The sequence below is a fragment of the Sus scrofa genome, chromosome 14 (genome assembly GCF_000003025.6).
Source record: "Sus scrofa isolate TJ Tabasco breed Duroc chromosome 14, Sscrofa11.1, whole genome shotgun sequence".
Classification (NCBI taxonomy): domain Eukaryota; kingdom Metazoa; phylum Chordata; class Mammalia; order Artiodactyla; family Suidae; genus Sus; species Sus scrofa.
The window spans coordinates 29,882,449-29,909,149 of record NC_010456.5 but is presented as its reverse complement, the minus strand read 5'-3'; the positions used below and the strand labels follow the sequence as shown (position 1 = coordinate 29,909,149).

The 26,701-nt window shown below is 52.8% G+C and overlaps 4 protein-coding genes across 23 annotated transcripts in view; 2 read left to right on the top strand and 2 right to left on the bottom strand.

Annotated features, from left to right (window-relative positions):
- ABCB9 (ATP binding cassette subfamily B member 9) overlaps positions 1–13,398 on the bottom strand; it is a 39,820-nt gene extending 26,422 nt beyond the window's left edge. Inside the window, exons 1-2 of one of the 2 annotated variants that reach the window (XM_021074072.1) lie at positions 13,311–13,398; positions 8,568–8,648 (exon numbers count right to left, since the gene is read on the bottom strand). The gene's annotated coding sequence lies outside the window, so the exon portion shown is untranslated. Of the gene's footprint in view, positions 1–4,814; positions 4,976–8,567; positions 8,649–13,310 lie in introns of those variants that run through there. The other variant, XM_001928591.4, reaches the window with a different exon arrangement.
- Positions 13,745–19,147, top strand: OGFOD2 (2-oxoglutarate and iron dependent oxygenase domain containing 2). 2 transcript variants are annotated; one of them, XM_001928564.5, is made up of 7 exons: positions 13,745–14,467; positions 14,912–14,968; positions 15,993–16,106; positions 16,196–16,295; positions 18,108–18,235; positions 18,489–18,746; positions 18,821–19,147. In XM_001928564.5, the coding sequence occupies exons 1-7, from the start codon at positions 14,336–14,338 to the stop codon at positions 19,082–19,084; spliced, it is 1,053 nt and encodes a 350-aa protein (XP_001928599.1). In that variant the 5' UTR covers positions 13,745–14,335; the 3' UTR covers positions 19,085–19,147. The 2 variants fall into 2 exon arrangements, with proteins under 2 accessions (XP_001928599.1, XP_020929732.1); XM_021074073.1 differs by lacking the exons at positions 15,993–16,106; positions 16,196–16,295 and having other exon boundaries at positions 14,054–14,467.
- ARL6IP4 (ADP ribosylation factor like GTPase 6 interacting protein 4) lies at positions 20,638–23,107 on the top strand. Of its 6 annotated transcripts, none has more exons than XM_021072017.1 (6): positions 20,638–20,786; positions 21,159–21,332; positions 21,791–22,075; positions 22,164–22,281; positions 22,671–22,740; positions 22,818–23,107. In XM_021072017.1, exons 2-6 carry the CDS (start codon positions 21,170–21,172, stop codon positions 22,872–22,874), a joined length of 693 nt encoding a protein of 230 aa, XP_020927676.1. In that variant the 5' UTR covers positions 20,638–20,786; positions 21,159–21,169; the 3' UTR covers positions 22,875–23,107. The 6 variants fall into 6 exon arrangements, 5 of the variants coding, with proteins under 5 accessions (XP_020927676.1, XP_020927678.1, XP_020927677.1 ...); NM_001185161.1 differs by having other exon boundaries at positions 20,680–20,815; NM_001185160.1 differs by having other exon boundaries at positions 20,680–20,815; positions 21,767–22,075.
- The window catches only part of PITPNM2 (phosphatidylinositol transfer protein membrane associated 2), a 155,378-nt gene continuing 152,349 nt past the window's right edge, over positions 23,673–26,701 (bottom strand). For all 13 annotated transcript variants that reach the window (XM_005670599.3, XM_013982792.2, XM_021074064.1 and 10 more), the window contains one exon: positions 23,673–26,701. In XM_005670599.3, the coding sequence (XP_005670656.1) occupies positions 26,378–26,701 (324 nt within the window). In that variant the 3' untranslated portion in view covers positions 23,673–26,377.

Sequence of the window (26,701 nt, the reverse complement as noted above, 5' to 3'; positions counted from 1 at the left end):
GTGTCTATGAGGACGTGGGTTCCATCCCTGGCCTCTCATTCAGTGGGTTAAGGATCCAGTGTTGCCATGAGCTGAGGTGTAGGTCACCAGCGCAGCTCAGATCCTGCATTGCTGTGGCTGTGATGTAGGCTGGCAGCTGAAGCTCCAATCTGACCCTTAGCCTGGGAACTTCCATATGCTGCAGGTGCAGCCCTAAAAAGGGAAAAAAAAGAAAAGAAAACAAACACAAAAAAACAAAGGCCCAAGCCAGAACTCGAGCCAGTGTGTAAAGGGTCCCAGTACATAACTTGCAATCTGTGTACCACATACTCGACACACAGCAAGTGCCTAATAACTACAAGCAAACAGTTCCAAAGCACAGCCCTTCCTAGCAGCCTGGCCCTTTCTATGCGCCACATGCTTTATATGTGTCTGCTCATTAACCTCACAACAAGTTTGTGAGATCTGCCCTATCATCTTCTCCATTTAGCTGATGGAGAAACTCAGGCCCAGAGAGGTTAATAATTTGCCCCAGATCACAGAGCTGGGATTTGAACCCAGAGTTTTCTGGTTCCAGAAGCTGGGCTCTAAACTGCTAAGCTAAAATGTCTGTCAGTATAGTAAGTGCTTATTTACAATAGCCAAGACATGGGAGCAACCTAAATGTCTGACAGATGAACGAACAAAGAAGACATGGTACCTATACACAATGGAATACTACTCAGCCATAAAAAGAATGAAATAATGCTATTTGCAGCAACATGGATGGACTTAGAGATTCTCACAGTAAGTGAAGTAAGTCAGAAAGAGAAAGACAAATACCATATGATATTACTTATATGTGGAATCTAAAATATGACACAAATGAACTTATCTATGAAACAGGGATCAGTCTCATAGACATAGAAAACAAACTTATGGGAGTTCCTGTTGTGACTCGGCAGTTAACAAACCTGACTAGTATCCATGAGGATAAGCGTTCAATCCCTGGCCTTGCTCAGTGGGTTGAGGATCTGGCGTTGCCGTGAGCTATGGTTGTACACGTGGCTCAGATCCCAAGTTGCTGTGGTTGTGGCGTAGGCTGGCAGCTTCAGTTCAACCCCTAGCCTGGGAGCTTCCATATGCCAAAGGTGCAGCATGAAAAGACAAAATACAAAAACAAAAAACAAAAAAAAAAAGAAGGAAAACAAACTTATGGTTACTAAAGGGGAAAGACAATAGGGAAGGGATAAATTAGGAGTTTGGGATTAGCAGATACAAACTATTATATATAGAATGGATAAACAACCAGGTCCTTCTGTATAGCACAGGGAGCTATATTCAATATCCTGTAGTCAAACATAATGGAAAAGAATATGAAAAATATGCATATATACGTATAACTAAATCACTCTGCTGTATACCTGAAACTAACACAACATTGTAAATCACCTAGCAAGTGCTAATAGAGAGTGTTTATTGAAGAATAGAGTTATAAGAGGGAGCTCAGCCAAGAGGCAGAACTGATGACAACAATAACAATAAAAAGGGAGCAACAAAAGTAACAATAGCTGACACTGATGTTATCATGGGCCTGGCATTGTTCTGAGTTATTTACAAGCATTTATCCTCAGAAGAATCCTATGAGGTACGTTCTATTATTATTATTACTTATTTGTTTATTTTCTCGCCACCCTTGCAGCATGTGGAAGTTCCTAGCCTGGGGACTGAACCCATATTACAGTTGTAACCAGAGCGACAGCAGTGACAATGCTGGATCCTTAACCCACTGAGCCACCAGGGAACTCGAGATAGGTTCTATTATTATCACCAATCTACCAGCAAGAAAATCGAGGTGCTTGGAATTTCCCATTGTACCTCAGCAGTAAAGAGTATCCCTGAGGATGCAGGTTTGATCCCTGTTCTCACTCAGTGAGTCAAGGATCTGGTGTTGCTGTGAACTATGGTGTAGGTCACAGATGCGGCTCAGATCCTGCCTTGCCATGGCTGTGGTATAGGCCAGCAGCTGTACCTCCCCTATTTGGCCCCTAGCCTGGGACCTTTCATATGCTGCAGGTGTGGCCCTTAAAAAAAAAAAAAAAAAAAAGGAAATTGAGGCACAGAGGGGTTAAGTAACCTGCCCCAGGTCACACAGCTAGGAAGTATAGAGCTGGGATGTGAACCTGGGTCTTCAATTTCCAAAATCTGTGCTCACAGCAAAAGCTCTCAGGGTAAGGCAAGACCTCTAATGATGCTCAGGAGGATCTGAGATGCAGAGGGGACCCAGGGGCATGACAGTCCCCAAGCCTGGGCCCTGCTGTCACCACAGCACTTCCAGGCAAACTCAAGTCTGTCCCAGAGAAGGCAGCTGCCTTGTCAGCAGCTGCCCCTTCAAGGAAAGCCAGAGCTGAGTGGGATCAAGGGCAGAGGAGGGAGTGAAGGTGGGGATGAAGGAACAGACACCCCCTGTCCAGGCCCTTATTCCCCGCCAACCCCCAGTTCCACCAGCTGGGCTGCCGGTACAGGCTCCTGTCTGCTGCAATGCAGAGGCCTCCGGGAGCCAGTGAGTGGGTGAGTGTGAGTCGGAGCCCAGGGAAGAATGCTCTTGGCCTGGTGCCTCACCAGGCCTCCTGGCCAAGCCTCTGCCCACTGCCCAGACCCTGCCAGCCACCTCAGCTGCAGCTTACCTCTTAGTGGGCACAAGGATTGCTCAGCCCCTTGGGAAGAGCTGGAATTCAGAAGTGGGGCAGGAGGCAGATCTGTCAGAGACCAGCCCAGGGGCTTGGCAGCTCTCCCCACCCCCACGCCCAGTGACTGGGTGTGGGGGTGCCTTCCCGACAGCCTCCACTTCAGGTCATGTCAGTCCATTTGACAGCCACCCACCTGGGAGCCCCAGCTGCTCATCTCCTTCACCAGAACAAGCAAATTTTCACACTCCAGCATCACGGACTATTTGAACCACATCCCTTACAGATGGGGAAACTAAGGCCCAGAGTGGGAAGGAGGGAGCCTTGTCTAGGGCCACCCAGTGAGCTGGGGTCAGAGCAGCAAGAGCACCAGGCTCCCCAGCTCCCAAATGCTGAGTCCTCCTACTCCAGGCTATGATGGAGCAGAATCCAACTCGGGTCAGGTTACAGTCCTCAGTGGGGACAGACTACTCTGTTATTTTTAAAATTACTGATTAGGAGGGAGAAGGGGACAAGACCACCAGCCAAGACTGGGAGGAGGGCAGGTTGGGGACCAGTGGGCTGCTTGGAGCCATGTCCCTGCTTCCCATCTACCTGACCTGGAGGAAACAGCCGGGCTTGGCCAGGTGGAGCTGGAGGGCAAATCGTGGGCACATGGTGATGTGCGTGCCCCAAGGGACAAGGACAAGGTGGTAGCCAGAGGTCCAAGCACTGCTCGGAGCCTGATGTGCCCAGGAAGACAGGGGCAACTCGCCTTGACCCCAAATGCTAAGGAATGGCACAGGATTAGATTAGCAAGTGACCGCATCCCCGCTGGGGGTCCTGCCAACGGCTTTTCTTCCCCCTAGAAGAAATGGTGGTTGGGGCATCTCCAGCTGTCAGCTCTACTAGAGGAAAGTTGGGAAGAGCCAGGAGATGATAAATAGCAATTTTTATTACAACCACAACAGCTCCTGTTTACGGGGTGCTACTAAGTGCTCAACAATGTGCTAAGTGCCTGGCACTTCCCATCCCATTTAATCCTCACCACTACTCTGGGAGGTTCCCACAGTTATCACCCCTATTTCACAGATAGGGAAATGGAGACTTGAGGAAGTCAAACATCCAGCAGACAATAGATGAAGGCAGGGCTGAAACCCTATATTCACTCTCTGGGCTCAGGCTATTCAGGACTCCTGAGAAAGGGTCCTGAAGAAGCTGGGTGGCCCACATGTCTCGGTTCACCCCCAACTTAGTGAACTCATTCCAAAGAAGTTGTCGCCCAGCTGATGGGGCTGGTTCTGTGGGGCGGTGTCCCTGTGGGGTCTCTGGATGCAGGGCCAGGACTAGGCTGGGTCCGTGTTATTCCATCCTGACTTCCATGCTGGCTGAGCCCCCACATCCCACGCTGGGACTGGCCTTCACGCAGGGACTTGGGGAAGTTGTTTCAGATAGCTCAAGGCTCTAGGTGAGGCCAACTGGGGCGCTACAGTGGCCTTCCTCTTGTTACCTGGCACCTGCCCACCTGAAGCTGGGGGATGGAGGCCAGCCAATCTCGGGGGCGGGGGGGCAGTGGGCAGAGGGGCATCCTGTCAGACTAGCTAAAGCCATCTTAACTAACATCAGGTCTGGGGAGGGGGCACCCTGTTTTAACAGTCCTACAAATAGGGGAGCCTTGAGAACCCACCAGCCTAACTGCCAGGGTAGATACAGAGGAGGGTCAGCCCGCTGGCTAACTAGGGGGACTGAGGGAAGGGTGTTGTCAAGGTCGGCAGGCCCAGGTTGGCTCCCCAGGCTTCAGCACAGCCAGGCCCTCAGGATCTGTGGGGTAGGGCCCACTGTAGGGTGTGGGGAGAGGACAGTCATTCTGGATCCCCCCAAATGGCACCCCCACCATTTTCCAAGAGGCTGCGGCACCTGAGGGGTTAAATAAAATGCAACATTTGCCCTGCAGCATGGAAAGGATGCTGCAGGGATTGGGGGCTGGGACCTGCTGCTGCAGGCTCTAGGGTACCACGGCGGGGGCCAGGAAGTCTCCCAGGAGGCTCCCATCTTCAGCCAAGATGCCTACTCCACCCCAGGGGCAGGGGATGCCAGATCCGCCCCCAGACTGTGCCGAGACTGGCACCTGGACCTGAGAAGGACCCGGATCGGGGATCCCAGGCACCGCACTCTTACTTGTTACCTTACCTGGCACCAGGTGAGTTGTGGGGAGTGGGCACAGCTGGCTAGGGTCCTCAGGAGCGCAGATTCCGTGGGGCTCATTGGAGACTGCGTCCTGACGCTCAGCTGCTCCCGCCGCTCCCTCCTCCCGCCCGCTCCTCCCTGCCTCCAGGGCTGAGCCGCAGCAAGGTCGGAGCGCAGCTGGGCGGGCACCCAGGCCAGCTGACAGGTGGGGCGGGGCCTCCCGGTGGGAGGAGTCTTCGTGGGGCGTGACCCGAGCTAGCCGCCCGCCCACCTGCAATAAGCCCTGCCCCCTTCCGCACGTTCAGGCCCTTGGACTCTAGCTCCTGCCTTGGAGGCCTGGGACCCATTCACAGCAGAAGGAAACGGCCATGCCTAGAGGGGGCGCCTGCTCTTTAACCGGCCCTTTCCTCTAGAGCTACAGCCTGCCAGCCCTGGAGGGTGGGGGTTATGATCCTCACTCATTCATTCATTTTTAAAACAATGTTTGTTGAAAAGCACCTATTATGTGCTGTGCATTATTCTAACCGTTTGAAATGCGACGGGGAACAAAAGATCTTTGCCCTTCTGGAGCGGACTCCTAGTGAGGGAGTCAAGCGATGCACAATGAATAAGCATAACTATTCATTGTGTATAGGAAGGGAATACTATTGTATTATAACTACTGGACGGGAATACATTTTATGGGAAAGAATAGAGCAGGGTGGTGGGGATTGAGAGTCGGGGCGGGGTGGGGGCAGCAATATGGTTTCAGTGATTGCTAGGTGCTAGGGGCTGGGTGCTGGGTGCGAAAAAAGACAGAAAAGGAGTTTCTGTTCTGGCTCAGTGGGATACCCAACGAGTATCCATGAGGCTGCAGGTTTGACCCCTGGCCTAGCTCAGTGGGTTAAAGATCTAGCGTTGCCGCAAACTATGGCGTGAGGTCCCAGGTATGGCTAGGATCTAGCATGCCTGTGGCTGTGGTGTAGACTGTCAGCTGCAGCTCTGACTCCACCCTTAGCCTGGGAACTTCCATATGCCGCAGGTGTGGGCCTAAAAAGATAAAAGGGGGAAAAAAAAGACAGAAAACTACCACTCTTCGTGAAGGGGGGGAGACAGGAAATGAAAAATATCTAGGATAATTTCATGTAGTGATAAGTATTTGTTTCCTGTAAAGGAAATAAAACTGGGTGTGGCAATGCAAAGTCATGGGGCTATTTTAACTGGGAAGGGCTCCCTGAGAAAGGTGAAAATGAGGAGCGAGCCATGGCCAGGTCTGGGGGAAGAACAATCTCGGCGAAAGGTTCTGAGGTAGAAACTTACAGGGCACAAAAAGAGATCAGTGCAGCCTGACAAGAGCTGGGGAGAGGAAGTCAAGCCCTGGTGGCAGGGGTGGCAGGTAGGGCAAGATGGGCCCCCATCTCTCTTGCATTCAGTCAGAAGCTAAAAACACTCTCTGAATTTGAAACAGTCTCTGCTACTCACACGGGAAAGCCTCCTCCAAGGGGAATTTGACAAAGCTCAGAATTTACTTTTATTCTTTTCTTTTTATAGCCGTACCTGCAGCATATGGAAATTCCCAGGTTAGGGGTCGAATTGGAGCCACAGCTATGCCTTATCCACCACAACACTGGATCCAAGCTGCATCTGTGAACTACACTGCAGTGTGTGGCAATGCCAGATCTTTAACCTACTGAGTGAGGCCAGGGACGGAACCTGCAATCATCTCAGACACTATGCCGAGTTTGTAACCCGCTGTGCCACAAAAGGAACTCCTCAAAATTTAAAATGCACTTTTTTTTTTTTTGACCCAGTAGGAATTTCTTCTATAGACAGACTAGTGGAGGGAGCAAAGTTACTAGCTGGCAGATAGTTATTGGAGTAGCAAAATTCTGGAAATAACCTAAATACCCTTCCATAGGGAACTGGCCAAATAATTACAGAGCATTGCTCAATAGGATACCCCGTAAGGGATGGGGTCGGGGGGGAGGGGGGGACTATATATCTATATGCAAAAGTTACATAAAGGTATGAAATGACCTCCTCAATGTTGTGTTCAGTAAAAACGAGAGAATAGAATCAAGTCGAAGTATAATATTGTTTGTGCAAAGACCAAAAGCAAATACATAATTGTATGAAGCTTTTGGATGGATTATCCAAAGGCTGAAGTGACTTGGAGTGGGGGGCCAATTCCAGGCTCTATCATTTTTGCTGTGTGAAAACAGCCAGCACACAATATTGAAGGAGTAAAACAAAGTTAGTGTGCTGACACTACCTGACTTCAAGACTTACTGTAAAGCTGCTGTAATCTGGACAGTGTGGTGTTGACAAAAGAACAGGCAAATGGATCAATGGGACAGAATAGAGAGCCCAGAAACAGACCCATATAAATAAAGTCAACTGATCTCTGACAAAGGAGCAGAGGCAGTACAATGGAGCAAAGACAGTCCTTTCAACAAATGGTGCTGGAACAACTGGGCATCCATGTGCAAAAAAAAAAAAAAAAAAACTTGACACAAACCTTATACCTTTCACAAAAATTACCTCAAAATGGATCACAAACCTAAACATAAAACACAAAACTATAAAACTCCTAGAAAACCATGAGGTTGCTGGTTTGATCCCTGGCCTCACTCAGTGGGTTAAGGATCTGTCACTGCTGTGAGCTGTGGTGTAGCTTGCAAACTTGGCTCGGATCTGGCTGTTGCTGTGGCTGTGGTGTAGGCCAGCAGCTGTAGCTCCAATTTGACCAATAGTCTGGGAACCTCCATATGCTCTGGGTGCAGCCCTAAACAGCAAAAATAAAATAAAATAAAATAAAATAAACACCTAGAAGATAAAATACAAAAAAAATCTAGATTTTCTTGGACATGGAGATGATTTTTTTATTATATTTTATTTCTTTCTACAGCTGCACCTGCAGCATATGGAAGTTTCCAGCTAGGGGTTGGAAAGCAGCTGCCAGTCTACACCACAGCCATGGCAACATCAGATCTGAGCTGCATCTGTGACCTATGCCGCAGCTCACAGCAACACCAGATCCTTAACCCACTGAGCAAAGCCAGGGATCGAACCCACATCCTCATAGATACTATATCAGGTTCTTAACCCACTGAGCATCAACTGGAACTCTGGGAGATGATTTTTTAGATATAATACCAAAGGCATGATCCATGAAAAGAAGAACTGATAAGCTGGACTTCATTAATATGAAAAACTTCTACTCTGTAAAAGATACTGTCAAGGGCATGAGAAGACAAGCCATAGACTGGGAGAAAATATTTGCAAAAGATACATATGATAAAGGACTATTATCCAAAATATACAAAGAACTCTTAAAATTCAACAGTAAGGAGTTCCCGTCGTGGCTCAGTGGTTAACGAATCCAACTAGGAACCATGAGGTTGCAGGTTCGATCCCTGGCCTTGCTCAGTGGGTTGACATCTGGCATTGCCGTGAGCTGTGGTGTAGGTTGCAGACGCGGCTCGGATCCCGTGTTGCTGTGGCTCTGGAGTAGGCCGGCGGCTACAGCTCAGATTAGACCTATAGCCTGGGAACCTCCATATACCGTGGGAGCGGCCCTAGAAATGGTAAAAAGACCAAAAAAAAAAAAAAATTCAACAATAAGAAACAAATAACCCAGTTAAAAAAGAGGCAACATACCTGGATACCTCACCAAAGGAAATATACAGATGGCAAGTAAACCTATGAAAAGATGCTCAACATAATTTGTCATTAGAAAATTAAGAATTAAAACAACAATGAGGTACCATTACCTACCTAAAAGAATGGCCAAATCCAAAACACTGACAATATCAAATGCTGACGAATATGTGGAGTAACAGGAACTCTCACTCATTGCTGGTGGGGATGCAAAATGGCACAATTACTTTGGAAGACAGTTTGGTGATTTCTTACCAAACTAAACATATTTTTATCATAATATCCAGCAATTCTGCTCCTTCATATTTACTGAACATAGTTGAAAACTTGTGTCCACACAAAAACCCACACATAGATGTTGATAGCAGCTTTATTCATGACTTCCAAAACCTGGAAGTAACCAACATGCCCTTCAGTAGGTGAATGGGTAATATGGTACATCCAGACAATGGAATAGAACTCCATGCTAAATATAAATAAATTATCACCAGGTCGCCAGTTAGCTCAGTTGGTTAGAGCATGGTGCTGATAAAAATAAATGAATTATCAACCCATGAAAAGACATGGGGCAGATATAAATGCATATTACTAAGGGATAAAAGCCAATCTGAAAAGGCTACATACTGTATGATTCCAACTACATCATATTCTGGAAAAGATAAAACTCTGGGGGCAGTAAAAGGATCAGTGGTTGCCAGGAGTTAAGGGAGGACAGGGGGATGAACAGGCAGAGCACAGAGTATTTTTAGAGCAGTGAAACTATTCTGTATGATACCACAATTGTGCATATATGACTCTGAACATTGTCAAAAACCATAGATTATACAACTCCAAGACTGAGCCCTAATGTAAACTATGCACTTTGGGTGATAATGACATGCCAATGTGACAACTGATTACAACCAATGTACCATCTAGTGTAGGATGTTGATAGCAGGGGAGGCTCTGTGGGGGGAGGGCAGGAAGCATGCGGTAAATCTCTGCATTTTCCACTCAATTTTGTTATGAACCTGAAACTGCTCTAAAAAATAAAATCTAGGAGTTTCTGATGTGGTGAAGTGGTTTATGGATCCGGCATTGTCACAGGTGTGGCTCAGATTCCATCCCTGGCCTGAGAACTTCCATATGCTGTGGGTGTGGCCAAAAAAGAAAAAAATAATAATAAAGTCAAATAAAAATTGTTCAAATGGAGTTCCCATGGTGGCTCAGTGGTTAACGAATCCGATTAGGAACCATGAGGTTGCGGGTTCCATCCCTGGCCTTGCTCAGTGGGTTGAGGATCTGGCGTTACCGTGAGCTGTGGTATAGGATGCAGATGCGGCTCAGATCCCACATTGCTGTGGCTCTTGCACAGGCCAGCAGCTACAGCTCTGATTAGACCCCTGACCTGGGAACCTCCATATGCCACGGGAGCAGCCTCAGAAAAAGGCAAAAAGACAAAAAACAAACAAAAAACAACAACAAAAATGGCTCAAATGGCCAATTTTATGTTATATAGATTTTAACTACAATAAAAATTGTTCATGGCAACTTCATTCATGATACCCCCAAAGTGGAAACTGTGCAAATATCCATCAATTGTAGAATGGCTCAGTAAATGGTGGACTGGTCACCTGGTGGAATACTATGCAGCCACAAAAAAGAATGATATGGACAAATCTTAAAACATAATGCTGGGGGCGAGGGAGGGATAAATTAGGAATTTGGGATTAGCATTCAACCTACTATGTATAAAACAGAAAAACAATAAGTTCTTACTATATAGCACAGGGAACTATATTCAATATACTATAATAACCTATGGAAAAGAATCTGAAAAAGAATATGCATAACTGAATCACTTTGCTGTACGCCAGACTAACACAACATCGTAAATCAACCATACTTCAATTAAAAAAAAGTAATGCTAAAAGAAGCAGTCTACAAAATCATACATAGTGTATGATTTTATTTATATCAAATTCAAGACAGGCAAGACTGATCTTTGCTCTTAGAAGTCAGAGTAGTGACTACCCTTAGGAGGTGGGTAGTGACCGATGAAGACATGGATTGGGGGGTGTTTCTGTTGGGATGGTATCTTCTGTTTTTGGATCTGTGTGGTTACAAGGGTGTGTCTGGTTTCTGAAAATTCATCAAACTGTTCATTTGTGATTTATGCTGTTTTGTGCATGTGTGCTGTCAAGTCAAAGGAATATATATAGTGACACATACACACACACGTACACAACATATATTCAGATACACATACACATCACTCTGGATACAAAGGGTGGGTACTCCTATTCCAGTTCTTCATGCACTAGGTTTATGAGCCTAGATAGGTCCTTGCACTTCACCAAGCCTCAGTTTCCTTGTCCGTAAAATAGGAATAATAATACCTCACAAGGTCGACAAAAAACACATGTCAGTGCTGGCTGTAAGCACACTGATTCGGGGCTTACTATTAATATTCTGCCTGCTGTTCCCTTAGGTGGCTGAGCCCAGGCAAAGAGGCGGGCAGGGACAGATTTCCAAGGAAGAGGTGGGGCACAGGTTTCCAAGGAAGAGGTGGGGCCAACCTATGGGAAGCAGAACATGCTGTAAAAAGAGAACTCTCATCAGGGAGCCAAGAGAGGCTGGATGTGTCAGGCCTGCGTGGTGGCTGCCTGGGGAGCCACCTGCCATGGCCCTCCGGTGGAAGAAGGCAGGTGGGGGGAATGGACGTGGAGCTGGGGTACTGGACATCTTCCTGGAGAGCAGAGCCCTTCACTATCACGGGGCAATCGAGACGGCTGTAAAATTTTAATCACCTTTTCAGGCTACACAGCTGCGGGCTGGGGAGTGGGGTCTTGGGGTGGAAGGGAAGCATTCTTCTTCCTGGGGAAGCCTGGTAGCACCAGGAAACTGGGCTGGACCCTAGGATCTCTGTGGCCCAGTGACCTGGATTTCACGCCCAAGGAGGGGAAGGGGCACTGACAGACCTGGCTGCGCCTTTAGGAACAACCCAGCAGAATCAGACTTGGGTTCCCTTTCAGACTCCACCACCTATGAGCTGTGTGACCTTCGGTGGGTCATTCAACTTCTCTGAACTTCATTTTCCACTTTTGTAAAATGGGGACAGTTCTTACATCATAGGGTTTGTTGTGAGGACTTAACAGCTTCCCTTTGCACACAGTAACATCCACAGTGTTAACTGCACCCAATGATTTGATCCCAATACCATTCTGGCCTCATTCCCTATAACTGGCCCCTCTTGTATGCTTTTTGCTGTTCTTCAAGCGTGCCAAGCTCATCCCACCACAGGGTCTTTGCGCGTTTAGTGCTGCTGCTGTCCTGCTTTGAAATGTCACTCTTAGGGAGCCCTTCCCTCACCACCCATCTAAAGTAGCCACTTCTAGGCACTTGCCATTGCATCATCTGAGTGCCTTCCTAGCACTTACTTATTTTCTTCTTTTTTTTTTTTTTAGGGCCACTCCTGCAGCATATGGAAGTTCCCAGGCTAGGGGTCGAATTGGAGCTGCACCTGCCGGCCAGCAGCTGCACCACCGCCACTGCAACGCGGGATCCGATCTGCATCTGTGACCTACACTACAGTTCATGGCAACGCCAGATTCTTAACTCTCTGAGGGAGGCCAGGGATTGAACCCGAGTCCTCATGGATACTACTTGGGTTCTTAACCCACTGAACCACAAGAGGAAGTCCCTTACTTATTTTCATTGAATGAAAATAACCTGATCTCATATCTGTTTCCTTGCTTGCTCCCATCTCCCCCACTTGACTGAGCGCTTCAGAAAAACAGTAATCTTGTGCGTCACTCAAAAACACTATTCACATGCTCACTTGCACACCTCCCACACTCAAAGACACACTATACACTCAGGAGGGCCCTTTCCCAGGCAGTGTGAAAACCCACCAGGCTGTTGGTGCAGGCTTTGCCAGGGAGAAGGGGCCCTCTCCTGGTCCCCCAAGGTGCTGGGGAGACTTTGCTGGCTAGAGCCTTGGACCCCCAAATGTGCTGATGGAGGACAGGCGCCAATCACAGGATCTCCCATCTCCAATCTGGGGCCCCACAGCTTCAGAAGCAAGGGGTGGGATATGGAGCCATAGAGAAGAACATGGGCTGTGCTGCCTGTGTCCGTGAGTACAGGTATGAGGATGTGCATGAGTGTGAGATATGGGGTGTGTGAATGAGAGTGTGTGGCTGTTGACCATACGTGGAATGTTGTGTGTATGGGTAAGGGTTAGTGTGTTGATGGTATATGTGTTTTTTTTGTTTTGTTTTTTGTCTTTTTAGGGCTACACCCCCAGCATATGGAGGTTCCCAGGCTAGAGTTTGAATCGGAGCTGTAGCCACTGGCCTATGCTGCAGCCACAGTAATACCAGATTCGAGCCACGTCTGAAACCCACACCACAGCTCATGGCAACATCGCATCCTTAACCACTGAGAGAGGCCAGGAATGAAACCTGTGTCCTCATGGATACGAGTCAGATTTGGTTCCACTGAGCCATTATGGGAACTCCTGCCCATGTTTGATTGTGCATGAATTGTGTGAGCATGTAAGAGTGTGTCTGAGTGTGCTTGAGTGTGGTGAGTGTGTGAGCATGAACCTGTGTGGATACATGGGGAAAGGAAACTGAGAGGAGAGACTGTTGGGTTCAGACCCCATATTTGTCCCTTACTGGAGAGTGACCTGGAGCAGGTCACTGCACCTCTCGGAGTCTCAGTTTCCGCATCTATAACACGGCGATGTAATAGCACGTAATTCAAAGGTTTGCTGTAGGGATGGAAGGAGATAAGGGGGGGGTGGTAGATCTGTTAGCTCAGGTCCGATAGAGAGGAGGTTCAGCCAACAGTCGTCATCTGTAGACCACTGTTTACCTGGGGTTAAGAGCTGGAGTCTTGAAGCCCCGTTCTTCCTTCCTATCCCCATCCACGCACCATGCTGAGCCACGGAAGGCACTCTAGGGCAAGGGTTAAGGGTCAGTCCAGGGGACAAGACTTCCTCCTCAGCCGTGGGCCTTAGTTCTGCCAGCTTAGCAATATTGCCACCCAAGATTCTTCCCCGGGCTTTGAAAACCGGGGCCCTGAGGGTGCATGTTGGACCATAATGGGGTTACCACGGTATGGTTTGTGTGTGCTACGACGGCTCTCTCCGCGGCTGGGGTGCACGCTCCATACCACAGAAACATACCCATCTCACTCGGCGGCTGCGCACAACTTGAACCTGGCTGCGCGGGGTGGGGCCAGTGACCGACCACGCCCTATTGCCCGCCAAACCAGAATCCATCTGGAGCGCCACCGGAAGTCTCATGGGGACGGAGCGTTTTCGTGGAGACACTAACTGGGGCGACCAGCCGCGAACCCTAAGAGACAGTGGAGGCGGCAACAGAAGCGCCGGGCAGGGACCCGGGATAAATGCTAATCTGAAGCTCAGACGCACAGAACTGGAGAGCAGTTGGGAGGGAACGAATCCGATCCCAGAGCTCTGTCCTCGTGGAGTTGGCTGGCTCTCCAAAAGCTCCGAGCAGAAAAGGGAGGCAGCACTTAAGCAAGTCTGGGGATTCTGGGTCTCTACTTCTCCACGTCCTGGGAAGGTGTGACTCAGGTCGATCTCCTGGCTGTAAAGTGGGACGATTAATCCTCACCTCCGTCGGTGGGGAAACTGTGAAGCGGCACGAGAAAGCCGCGTGCTCTCAACCAAGACCGCCAGACCCATCCTGGCCCGGAAGCATCTTCTCCCACTGCAGACAGTTTTCTGGGGCGGAATCTTCGTTCTTTTCTGTACTTGAGAATTTAGAACCGACCCTCGGCCGCTGGTTCCATACTCCCTCCCCGCCCCCGGTTGGGGGCGTACCCGGAAGTGCCCCTACGGAAACCGGTGGGGCTGCTCGCGGCTCTTCACCATGGGGACCGCGGCGGCTCCTGTGCGCTTCTGCCGCTGCGCTTGCTTCTGCTCTGAGAACCTGTACGTGGCGCGCTATGCGCTGCACGTGCGCTTTCGGAACGAGCAACAGCTGCGCCAGGACTACGGCCCGGTGAGGCCTGTATTGGCTCTGCGGATAAATGGGAGGAAGGGGTGGTGGAGGAGGTACCTCAGTCCCTGGTGTCATAGTCTTTGCCTTTGACACGCCGGATCTGATAACAATAATGACTTAACCTCTAGGTGCCTCAGTTTTTTTTTTCCGCCTTAAATGGGGATGATGGTATCTCTTTAGTGAGACTGTCGTGACGAAAGAATCGATGAACACACATGAAAAATGTTTAAGGCAGGGCCTGGCTCTGAGTATTCTGTCAGTGTTACTACCAAGAGCAGCTGGGAACTCTGCTCAGTCCTGAACATGCTTATTGCATTTCATTCTTAGAATGATCCTGCTGAGGTGAGGGCTCTCATCTCCATTTTAAGGAGAAAATGAGGCTCAGAGATGTTAAGTGAATTGCCCGAGGTCACAACGTCCCACTCTTTGTCTTTCTGCTCCCAGATCTTGCGCAGTCGAGGCTGTGTCAGCGCCAAGGACTTCCAGCAGCTGTTAGGAGAGGTAACACTCCCCACTCTCGGCAGCCCCCTCCACACTTAAGCCTCGCCATTCCTCTTTAGACTTGTGTCAGCAGTTTGAGGGGTCTCCTGGCCTCAGGTCTGCCAGGGCCAGATCCCTAAAGGGCTCCTTAGACCTCCTCCTTTTCCTTTCCTGTACACACTCACCACAACATGGGGTCTTGGCATTAGAAAAAGAGAAAGCAGGAAATGCCAAGTTGTCTTTGTCATGCTCTTTTGAAATAAGAAACTTGGACTCCAGGGGAGGAGTCATCTGCCCAAGGTTTTACAGCAGGTGGAGTTGAGATCTCACCCAGCGCCGCCTGGCTCCTGATCCCTACCCCCACCCTGCTTCTGCCGTTACCCCCGCTCATCTAATCTAGGGGTTAGTGGTGGGAAGCTTCCCAGGACAGCTCTCTGCAGCCTCTGCTTTTTTTTTTGGTCTTTTTCGGGCCGCACCCGAAGCATATGGAGGTTCTCAGGCTAGGGGTCAAATCGGAGCTGTAGCTGCTGGCCTACGTCAGAGCCACAGCAACGCAGGATCCAAGCTATGTCTGCAAACTACACCACAGCTCCTGGCAACACTGGATCCTTAAACCACTAAGCAAGGCCAGGGATTGAACCTGCGTCCTCATGGATGCTAGTCAGATTCGTTAGCCACTGAGCCATGATGGGAACTCCCCCTTTTTTTTTTCCTCTGCAGCCTCTGGAACACAAGACTTGACCAAGACACTGTTCCCCTCCCTGGGTGGGCTCAGCTGGTTGAGGTGCATCAAGGGGCTCACATCTCAGCCAGGCTCAGGCTGGTACAGCTCTGAGTGGGATAGGCTCCCTTCTGGAAGGAATCCCCTTCAGCTAACAGCTTAGCACCTGCCATTTACTTTGGTAGAGTCAGGAGCACAGGGAGACTTGGCACCCAGCCCTGGGCTTCCTGAGCCTCAGTTTCCTCATTAGATGGAATGTGGCCTCCGGGTGGTAGGGGGAAACTGGAGGTCCCATCCTGGTAACCAGACCCTGTGTTACCCCAGCTTGAGCAGGAAGTGGAGCGGCGGCAGCGGCTGGGGCAGGAGTCAGCTGCCAGGAAAGCCCTCATTGCAAGTTCCTACCACCCCGTTCGGCCTGATATCTACAGCTTGCTGCAGGTACGAGACAGGGGAAGGTCACTGGAAGGAGGTGGAGGCATCTGGGCCAGGGGGCTGTCTGCCCCATGGCTGGTGTGTTCTACCCCTAGGATGAGGCTCTGGCCCCCGAGTTTCTGGCTGCAGCTGAGTACAGCACGTCACCAGGCGCAGACCTCAAGGGCCTTCTCCAGCGGCTGGAGACAGTGTCAGGTGAAGTTTTGGCCTGTCACCTGGCAGGATTAGGGGTTGGGGGCTGGTCCCTCACCCACCATATCTACCTCCAAAAATCAAACCAGCAGGAGTAAGAAGGGCCAGCGGGACAGACCTGCCAGGAACAAGGCATCTGTATTCATTCACTCATCCAACACAGTTATTCAGTGCCTTGTGAGAGACCTGGGCCATCCTGCACACTGATGGGGGTGACTGAAGAGGTTAACGAAGGGACGGTTAAGGGTGAGGTAAGGGATCAGCAAGGGATGGTGAGGGACCCACCATAGGGCCAGGAATGGGGCGGGGCGGGGGGGGGAACGACGACAGTTCTTATCCTGAGACCTGAAGGAGGGGGCAAGAGTAAAGTTTCTTGAACCTGCCAGGCCCAGAGCTGGGGGAACAGGGCTGCTGGACAGCCCCTGTGAGCAGAGGCACAGCCACACCAAATTCAGGAATGCCTCATCACTCCTCCTGCCTGGGCCTCCCACAGGCTAAGCCCTGCAGGAGATCATAGGCCAGGGAGCCCTTGTAAGTCCCTTCATCGCTCTGACTCAGTGTCCTCAACTGTGAAATGGGAGCAATAATAATACTCACCTCAAAAAGTGTGGTGATGATTAAGTGAGGTAAACAATGAATAAAGAGCTCAGCACAGGTTTAGAAATTATTTTCTAGTCTTTTGTTTTGGCGGAGCCCATGGCATGTGGAAGTTCTTGGGTCGGGAATTGAACCTGCACCACAGCAGCAACCTAAGCTGCACCCATGACAATAGTGGATCCTTAACCCACTGATCCACAGAGAACCCCAAGTGTCTCCTAGTCTTATGATTACTGTTTTCCTAGGTCTGGGGAGAGATGTAAGTCACCCCCTCATGGAGCCTGTGCTTGTAAGAGGTCATGGGGTGGAATGTGGAATGAAACCCCTGTCCGAGCTTCTTCCTCATTGCCCCCCACTCCTTAGCAGGTGAGACTGGGTGGAGGCTGGCTGAGTGTGGCTGGAGCTGGGCTGTGAATTGGCCCAAAGTATGGGGGGCACACTAGCCCCGGGCAAGAAATCTTTGCATTTCCATTCTGAGCCTGGCCTCTCCTCACTGGGACCCAGCAAGAAAGAGCAGCCTCTCAGCCTTTCCGTGTGGGGAATGAGGCTCCCAGAGACACCTGAGTTGGGTGGCAGGCTTCAGTGGTTCATCAGAGGAGGGGCTGCAGAGGGAACCTGAGCTGGCTCTGTGGTCCCGGCGTGGCTCCATCGCTGGGCTGCTGGGTGGCCTTGGGCTGGTCCCTTCCCATCTCTGGGCTTCATCAGGATGCATATCAAAATCTGGAGGCTAGGAGTTTCCACTGTGGCTCAGCAGGTTACAAACCCACTAGTATCCGTGAGAGTGCAGGTTCAATCCCTGGACCTGCTTAGTGGGTTAAGGATCTGGTGTTGCCATGAGATGTGTAGGTCGCAGATGCGGCTTGGATCATGCATTGCCATGGCTGTGGCATAGGCCAGCAGCTACAGCTCCGATTTGACCCCTAGCCTGGGAACTTCCATATGCCTTGGGTGCAGCCCGAAAAAGCAAAAAGGAAAAAAAAAGAAGCTAGACCTTAGGGCAGAATGAGGCTTTGAGGGAAATGGGGGGCCCAAGAATAGGGCTCCTTGGCCACATGTGTTATGTCCCTTGATCATCACAATAGCCCTGAGAGGTGAGCACTCATCATCCTCCTTGTATAGATGAGGCAACCGAGGCTGGGGGAGAGGAAAAAATTATGGGGAGGTTGAAACCCGCACTGAGCTCGTGGTCAACCAACCGGCTGTCCCCTCCTTCTGCAGAGGAGAAGCGTATCTACCGGCTGCCAGTGTTCACAGCGCCGTTCTGCCAGGCGCTGCTGCAGGAGCTGGAGCACTTCGAGCAGTCAGACTTGCCCAAAGGAAGACCCAACACCATGAACAACTATGGGGTGGGTGAGGCTCCAGCTGGTGGGCCTGGGGAGGCGGAGGTGGGGACATCAGTCTGGTCAGAGGTCTCCCCAGCGCTGCAGACTCTCCAAGCCTTGGTCTCCCTGTCTGTAAAGCGAGATCATGGCCACATTATTATGAAGTTAAGTTGATGTCTGCAAAGCACTGAGCACCGTCCCCCGTAAGGGACTCCCTCATGGACCCAGGGTGGGGCCCCATCGGTTTCCCCGCTGACCCTGGGACCCCCCCTTCCAGGTATTGCTCTACGAGCTGGGCCTGGATGAACCACTGGTGACACCACTGCGGGAGCGCTTCCTGCAGCCACTGATGGCCCTGCTGTACCCAGACTGTGGTGGGGGCTGGCTGGACAGCCACCGTGCCTTCGTGGTCAAATATGCACCAGGCCAGGACCGAGAGCTGGGTTGCCACTATGATAATGCCGAGCTCACCCTCAACGTGTCCCTGGGCAAGGCCTTCACAGGGGGCGCCTTATACTTTGGAGACCTCTTCCAGGTTAGTGTGTGTGATCCGTGGGGCAGGGGCCAGGGCCTCAGGGAGTGCCCAGGCCTAAGCCCAGCTGTCTGCAGGTGCCTTCAGCCCTGGCCCATCCGCTGGAGGTGGAGCACGTGGTGGGCCAGGGCATCCTGCATCGGGGGGGCCAGCTGCACGGGGCCAGGCCCCTGGGCACCGGTGAGCGCTGGAACCTGGTTGTCTGGCTCCGGGCCTCTGCTGTGCGCAACCGCCTCTGCCCCATGTGCTGCCGCAAGCCCCAACTGGTGGACGACGAGGGCTTCGGCGATGGCTTCACTCGCGAGGAGCCTGCCACAGTGGACTTGTGTGCGCTGACCTGAGCCTGGTTGGATCCAGCAGAAATAAACACCCTGCAACCCTCAGTACTTCTTGGTTCAAAAGGATGTGCGGGCTTCTGGGTCATTCTTTCAGTAGACAGGCTGGCTTAGATCAGGGTTTTGTTTGTTTGTTTTTGCCACCCCTAAGCATATGGAGTTCCCAGGCCAGGGATCAGATCCAAGCTGCAGTTGCAACCTATGCCACAGCTGTGGCAATGCCAGATCTGTGCCGGGCCGGGGATTGAACCTGTGTCCTGGCACTGCAGAGATGCTGCTGATCCCATTTTGCACCACAACAGGAACTCCCTTAGGTTGGGCTTGTTAGAACCAGAGGCTGAGATGGGGATTCCTGTGCAAGTGGTTTAAGGAGGGAATACTCTCAGAAGAAGGGGAACCAGGATAGGGCAGAAGCAGCTGGGCCAAATGTGGTTTCAAGAAGGATCCAGCTTCAGCCCAATCTTATAGGCTCTTTGCAGCATGAATGGTACCACAGTTTGCCCCCAACATCAGTTAACTGGCTTTAAGGTATTTCAGGGTAGGGAGGGGGTGAGTAACTTCCCAGACATCCATCTCCAGTGGCCAAGGGAGTCGTCCAGAGAAGGGCACAGGTGTGAGGTGTCAGCAGCAAATACCACGGCTTGGGGCGAGTACACCTGTCTACAAAGAGGATTTGGGCCAGCCACCTAAGGCATCTTCTGGATGGTACAGAGGGGTTACTGCAGAGGGATTAAAAGCAGGGACTCTGGAGCCAGACTGCCTGGGTTCTAATTCTGATTCGATCACTTCCACCTGTGACTGTGGGTAAGCCGTGTGACCTCTCTGTGCTTTACTTTCCTCACCTGGTGAGTATGGCCTAGAGTTGTTCTGGGGCCTCATGTTTATAAAGTGATTTTTAACAGCCCTGTGTCTGCTGCTATCATCACTACTGAAGAGTTTGCAACTTGGCCCCAAGACTGGATGAGGCATGTAGCTATGTTGAAATCTTGAGTTCTGACTTCTTAAGGGAGTGGGAAGATCTGGGAACACCAGGCCCCAATCCGTACTGCAGAAATCAGCAGGGTCTCAGCTGTCCCCACTCTAGACAGGCCTGTGGTGCTCTTGATCACAGGGTCCCTTCCTCATTCACTGCCATGATCCCTCTGGTCCTTATGGACGTTTGAGTGCGATCTCTGTATTACTGGGTGGGGACGATGGAAAGACCAAAGCTCTGGAGCTCGCAGCGCGTTGCAGTGGACACATCCGAAGACAATCCAGAAAGGAAAAGCGGCGCGCAGTAGGGTCGCCTTCTTCCCTGGGGCGCCAGGGAGTCTGGGGGTGCTGCAGGCGCGCCGAAAGAACAGCGTTGGGAGAAGCACAGCTGCAGCAAAAGGCCTGCAAACTCCAGGACTGGCGCCAGGCTGGAGAGCAGGTCTCTCGTCTCGGAGCTCCACCTGTAGGCGGAAGCCTGGATGCCCAACTCGCCTCTCCCGTGGTGATCGCGCCAGGTTCCGTTTCTTGGGCTGCCACAGAAACGGAACCTGGGGCTTCAGAACTAAAGGCAACCGCGCCTCGCTTCGCAGCCGGACTGTCTCCCGAGCAGCACCCCCAGACCGGAAGTCACCCAGCAGCCACTTCCTTACTCTAAGGCGCGGTGCAGGGCAGGTGGTCCGGCCAAATGGACGGTTGAGGCGGGAGCGGAGCAGCTTCGGAGACTTTCTTTAAGGCGGCAAGGCTGCGGAGGGCGCGGGGTGGAGGGTAGGAGTACGCGGAAAGGAATAAAGAACTCACCTGGCAGCTGAGGAACACTGCCGTTCCTAGGGCTCCTGAACTGGATCGCGCAGGCGTGGAGCGTCCGGGCGGGGGCGGGCCCTTAAAGAGGCCGCTGCGGAGAATCCAGGAGCCCGCCGAGAATCTGGGATACCTGGGGGCGAGGGGCGGGTGCGGGTTGTGCGATTGCATAGATCCCCTCATATCCCTGCCCCGGGTGGTGACGGGTATCGATCCCTAGAGGACCAGGTTCTGAGTAGAGCCGCTCTTGGAACCCAGTCTGCGGACCGGCCCAGGGACCCCCAGTTTAAGCGCGTCTCCCCGCCTCCAGCCCACGGCGCTATGGCTCACGTCGGCTCTCGCAAGCGCTCGAGGAGTCGCAGCCGGTCCCGGGGCAGAGGGTCGGAAAAGAAAAGGAAGAAGAGCAGTAAGGACGCTCCCAGGAGCTGCTCGGCTTCTAGATCCCAAAGCCGCAAAGCCAGCACTACCTCCTCTGGGGCGGAGGGTGAGAACCAGAGGGAATGGGAAAGGGGTGAGGGAACTTCATGGAGGAAGTTGCAGGCAGCTGGGCGGGCTTTTCCGGACTGGCTTTGGGAAAATTGCAGAGAGCACTATTCAAAGGAGGACCCAGAGTGTAGATCCTGGGTATCTGGATTGAAGGATGCTCAGAATCCAGCGGCTGGACCAGCCCATTGAATACTGAGTGAAAGGAGCACTTAATCATATCTTTGGTGCAGCTGGGCGGGAGATGTGGGGGCTGGTTGCCCTGCTCCTGGGTGGTCAGTGACTTGGCAGCCCAGAAAGTGCCTCTCCACAGGGTGCTGATCCCTTTTCTGGAAAGCCCTGCCCGAGGGCTTCATGCCTCTGGGGTCAGCCTGAGCCTGCTACAGGCCAGAGCAAGGGGACGAAGGTTTACTTCTTCCCCTCCTGGCCTTCCAGCCTCACCTTCTCCATGCATCACAGAGAGAAGCAAGCACAAGGCCCGGAGGAGACCACGATCCAGCTCTTCCTCCTCTTCTTCCAGTTCTTCTAGCTCCTCTTCCTCCTCGTCCTCCTCCTCTTCCTCCAGCGATGGCCGGAAGAAGCGGGGGAAGCACAAGGACAAGAAGAGGAAGAAGAAGAAGAAAAGGAAGAAGAAGCTGAAGAAGAGAAGCAAGGAAAAGGCCAAGGTGCAGCAAGCTGAGGCTCTGCCTGGACCTTCGCTGGACCAGTGGCACAGAGCAGCCGAGGAGGAAGAGGATGGCCCAGGTACTGTGCTGCCTGGAGTGTGGGAGGCGGGGGAAGGAGGGTCCCTTCCCTGAGGGCTCCCCCACCTCCCTGCCATCTCATCTTCCAGTCCTGACAGATGAGCAGAAGTCCCGCATCCAGGCCATGAAGCCCATGACCAAGGAAGAGTGGGATGCCCGGCAGAGCGTCATCCGCAAGGTGGTTGACCCAGAGACAGGACGCACCAGGTGGGAAGCCTGGCCCCACAGCTGCGACTGGGCACTGGCTCCAGACCAGCACTCTCAGGAGGGGGGCGGTAGCTGCTGTTGCTCTAAAAAGGCCAAGGATGAGAGGGAAAAAACAGTCACTTGGTGGAAATTTCTCAGGCCATTCCTTCCCATTGCCCAGAGCAAATGATGGCAGGGGCTGGAAGGGTCTTGAGGAGGGTTTTCAAAGGGCCGCTGTCTAATGGCAGAGCCTACCAGGCTGCTTTTATCCCAAGGTTGGGCGTGGCCTGGCTCCAGCCACTCAAGGTGGTGGGAGCCTGAGGTTTGTTGCTTCTGCCAGGTGCTTCTGCTTCTGTTGCCCTGGCCTCTTAAGTTAGAGGCTCCGCCTGCCCCGCCCCTCCCCCCTCCAGGCTCATTAAGGGAGATGGTGAGGTCTTAGAGGAGATCGTAACCAAGGAACGACACCGAGAGATCAACAAGGTGGGTGTCGTCCTTTTGCCCAGGCCCACCCCCAGCTCCGCTGCTCATGTGTCCCCTCCTGTGTGCTCTCTTCCCAGCAAGCCACCCGAGGGGATGGTCTGGCCTTCCAGATGCGGGCAGGGCTGCTGCCCTGAGGGCCCCCCCGCCAGAGTCTTCGGACAGTGTTGGTAGCATGGCCTGGAGGCTGGCCTCAGGGAGGGCAGCAGGAGCTCAATGGGTGCTATTTGCCTTTCACCTGCAGACCGACCTCTGGCCCAGCCTCCTCTCAGATGCAGGGGGTGGAGGGCAGAGTCACTGGCCTAGTCAGCTCTCCCATCTTCCCAAAGAGCGCAACTTCCCAGATATTAAACGTTCCCTGGTTGGAGAATTCCTTTGTGCTGTTGCTTTTTGTGCTGAGAGGGAGGGAAGGGTGCAGCCTGGCTTCCAGAGCAAAAATAAGGGCTCCAGGAGCTTTGGGGGAAAGCATAGGCCACACCAGCCACCTTTGTCCTCCTCGCCCTCAGATTGGCCTGTCTGGACCAGACCCCCACCCCTGACTCCCAGCTGAATCCCAAACCCAGAGACTGGGCTCTAAACTGGATTTTCCTTAGATCTGGAGAGAACCTGTTGCCCTCACTGTCCATTCTGTGGATGACAGCAGCTGAGAGTCCTGGGAGGAGTCTGGGCCCAGCTGTGTCCTCTGTGAGGCAGAGGCTGACGGCACCCCCCTCCCTCACCGGGGTGCTATGAGGACAGACTGAGTTCACACCTAGGAAGGGATTAGAAGGGGACCTGGCCTAGGTAGGGCCCACTGAGTTACTGGTATTACTGTGAGCGTAGCTGGCACCATATACTGGGTGGACAGCCTGGGCCACCATCGCAGCCCCCACCCCCATCCACACCCTGACCCACACCTGGGCTCTGGTTGCCGGCGCGGTACTGAGATCCACAAGGAAGCCTTCCTGCTTCTTTAATTGGTGTAACAGACAACAACACTGTACACAGAGCACACTCAGGCCCGATGGAGCAGGGACAGCAAGGGCGGGGGGTGGGGCGAGTCAGGACACTGCTCACACATGGCCCAGACAGACAGACGAAGGGCCAAGACACGCAGACTGCAACGCGGCGGGCAGGCAGCTCAGACCGAGCTGGGAAGGGAGCGTGGGGGGTCTCTGCTGAATCCCTCTTTAGAAATCAAAGAGAAGGCAGGTGGTTGGATCTGGGGAGGCGGGCTCAGTCCTGGGGTAGGGTGGGGTGGGGTGGGAGAGGGACTAAGGCTTCTACTCTAACAGGCCTGGGGTGGGGTGGCAGTCAGCGAGGCCTGCCTCACCCTTTGGTTACGACTGGTCGGGCCTGAGCCCTGCAGCTCAGCACCCAATGCTGTAAACATTTTTTGGTATTTTTAAAGGACTCTGTCCTCCCTCTCTTAGTTTCCAAAAAAACTGGTGCTTCCTTAAGAGGATAATGTGCCAAAAGGAATCTTAAAGGAAGCAGAAAGCAGACCTGGATATAGAGAGACGTCAACGGGGAGGGCGGGCTGCCCACCTCACCATCTATGGCTAAGGGCCGCTGGGAGAGGCCCAAGGGACTATTGCTGTTGTCCTTGGCATGGCCGGCGGCTGGGTAGGCAGGCAGGCTGGGAGGTCAGAGCCGTAGGGGAGCCTCCCGCTGGGAGAGGCCGAGCCCACTGCCCACAAGGCCTCCCAGGGCCAGGAGGCCTCCTGGCCTTTATTGCAGGCGGGTCAAGACTCTTCCAGGTGCTCCTCCGGATGGCTGGTCACCGAGGTGACAGACGGTCACCAAGGCGACAGGCGAGATGGGGTGAGGTGGAACCGACAGAGGAGGAGGCACTGGCCACGGGGCCCCTCACCGGGGCTGTGATTGTCGGGCCGAGGGAGTCCCGCTGGGAGCAGGGGGTTAGATATTGCACTTTCACTGCAACAGTTACATTAAAACTTGGTCCATAAAATAATCGTCGCTTTATACATAACGCCTGAAACAACAACAAAAAGCTACATCTTAAATAAGAATAAACCCTGAAGGTCCCATCCCTCCAGATGTTTTTCTCTGCACAAAATAAATAGCTCTCACTCTGTACAGACCCACTTTTGCAGAACATTTACACAACCCTTTGGCTGTACATATCTACACACGGGAAAGTGTTAACATCTGTCTGTGCGCCTCCCTGTCCCAGCCCACAAGACCCTGAGGCCATGTCCAGGTTGGCAGCAGCTTCTCACAGAAGGAGCCTGCTCACTGGATGGCTGGCTGAGGCCCGGCAGGCTCCTCTGCTCTCGGAGCCGGTGGGTGGAGCAGCAGAGAGGCTGCCTGGAGCCAGGCGCCACAGCTGAGATGGCCATCGGTTCTGGGAAGGAAAGGTTGCTGCTGCTCAGACCCAGTGCGCAGGATGGCATGGTCCTTACTAGGCGGGAAATGAAGTTGTGGCTGCCTGCCCTCAAGCTAACTAAGCGAGTTGTGGCTTTTTAGATTCAGCATCAAAATGGAATTGGCATTAAAAAAACCTAAGTGTGCACCCCACTCATCCCAGAGTAGAAATTCTGGGGAATTCACGGGGTCAGGTGAGGCGGGGAGCCCGCGCCCCGCTGCCTGGGCAGGGGCAGGCCCTGGGACCCAGAACCAGGCTGGACTCCGTCACAGTGCTGGGTGTTTTCCTGTGGAGGGGCTGCGTTTGGTACTGAAAGAGTTAAGAAAAGGAAGCAGCCAAGGATTGCTTATTTTAAAAAAACCTCATAGAAATCAGATCAGAGAAGTAGAAAGGTGTAGAAACGCGGGAGGGAGGGCCGAGGCACGGGGCCTTGGCTGATGGCAGGCGAGGAGCAGAAGAGGAGGGCGGCCTGTCCAGGCCCTGCAGCCCGAGGCAGGGCTTCTCAGGAGCCACTTCTGGGCTTCACCGGCCTCACGGCCTGGGCTGGGCCTGGGGTCTGAGATAACGCCAGGCCCACAGCCGGACTGGGTTCCAGGTGGGGCAGGTGGAAGGGACCGGGATCCGGGGCTGCCATGGGCTGGTGGGCCAGGCGGAGCTGCAGAAATTACAATATGGCCTTTCTCTCCTGCTTGTACAAGGATTCTCCGTCCTGGAGCCTTCCGTGTGGCGACAGGTCCTGGATCAGCAAACGTTGAATTTTCATGCACATCATGAAGTCTGTAGCCATAGGAGATGGGAATGGGTCTCCGCTCTCAAAAATCAGTGCAAAACCAGTGAGGTCGAACAGTTGAGTAACTTGAGTTAACAAGAAGCAGGCTGTCCCGTTGGAGCTGCTACCGAGTGGGAGGGGACCTGGGGGGTCAGGGTGAGCTAGTGGACAGGAAGTGCCCAAGCCTGGTGTCAGGATGCTGGGAGGTCAACGCAGGGCAAGCGTCCAGGAGTGCCTTCTGGGCCAGTCCACGTTCCAGGGTCCTGGTCCCTCTGTCTTCCCAGGGCTGGTTGTCCTGCCAGCTGCCACGACAAGCTGGAGCTCTGTAGACTCTAGGACGTGAGGCAGGGCTGGGAGGGCATGTGTCGCACGGCCCATGTCCTCCTACGGGCCTGGGACGAGCTTGGCCCCAGCCGACCGTGCATGCCCAGGCCAGGCCTCCTGGCAGGGCGGGCCGCCCTGGCCTAGCACCATGGAGACCACAGCGCCTCACTCACGGTGCCCTACTTGGGGCCCGTGGAGGCCCCTGGCTCGGGCCGGCCGGCCATGGTGCGGCCCCAGCAGCCGGCCGCCATGCTCATGCTGCGTTGTCCCCGCTGCTCGCTGTCCGCCTGGCTCTGCGTCCGCTCATGCCGGTGGCCAGGCCCGCTGGGCTGGGCCGAGATGGTGCGGAGCAGGTGGTTCCGGGAGCGCAGGAAGTCGCCCTGGCCCGGCAGGCCGAAGCTGCCCTTGCGCAGTGCCATGCGGGTGGCTGCGTTGCGGGCCGGCCTCGCCCGGTGGTTGTACTTGAGCTGGGCCAGGTGGGCTGCGTAGCCATCAGTGATGAA

Coding starts and splice junctions, on each gene's coding strand:
- ARL6IP4 (NM_001185160.1), top strand. CDS start 21,170: ATGGCTCACGTCGGCTCTCGCAAGCGCTCGAGGAGTCGCAGCCGGTCC. Junction 21,333..21,766: donor TACCTCCTCTGGGGCGGAGG/GTGAGAACCAGA, acceptor CTGGCCTTCCAG/CCTCACCTTCTCCATGCATC. Junction 22,741..22,817: donor GACACCGAGAGATCAACAAG/GTGGGTGTCGTC, acceptor CTCTCTTCCCAG/CAAGCCACCCGAGGGGATGG.
- OGFOD2 (XM_001928564.5), top strand. CDS start 14,336: ATGGGGACCGCGGCGGCTCCTGTGCGCTTCTGCCGCTGCGCTTGCTTC. Junction 18,236..18,488: donor ACACCATGAACAACTATGGG/GTGGGTGAGGCT, acceptor CCCCCCTTCCAG/GTATTGCTCTACGAGCTGGG. Junction 18,747..18,820: donor ACTTTGGAGACCTCTTCCAG/GTTAGTGTGTGT, acceptor AGCTGTCTGCAG/GTGCCTTCAGCCCTGGCCCA.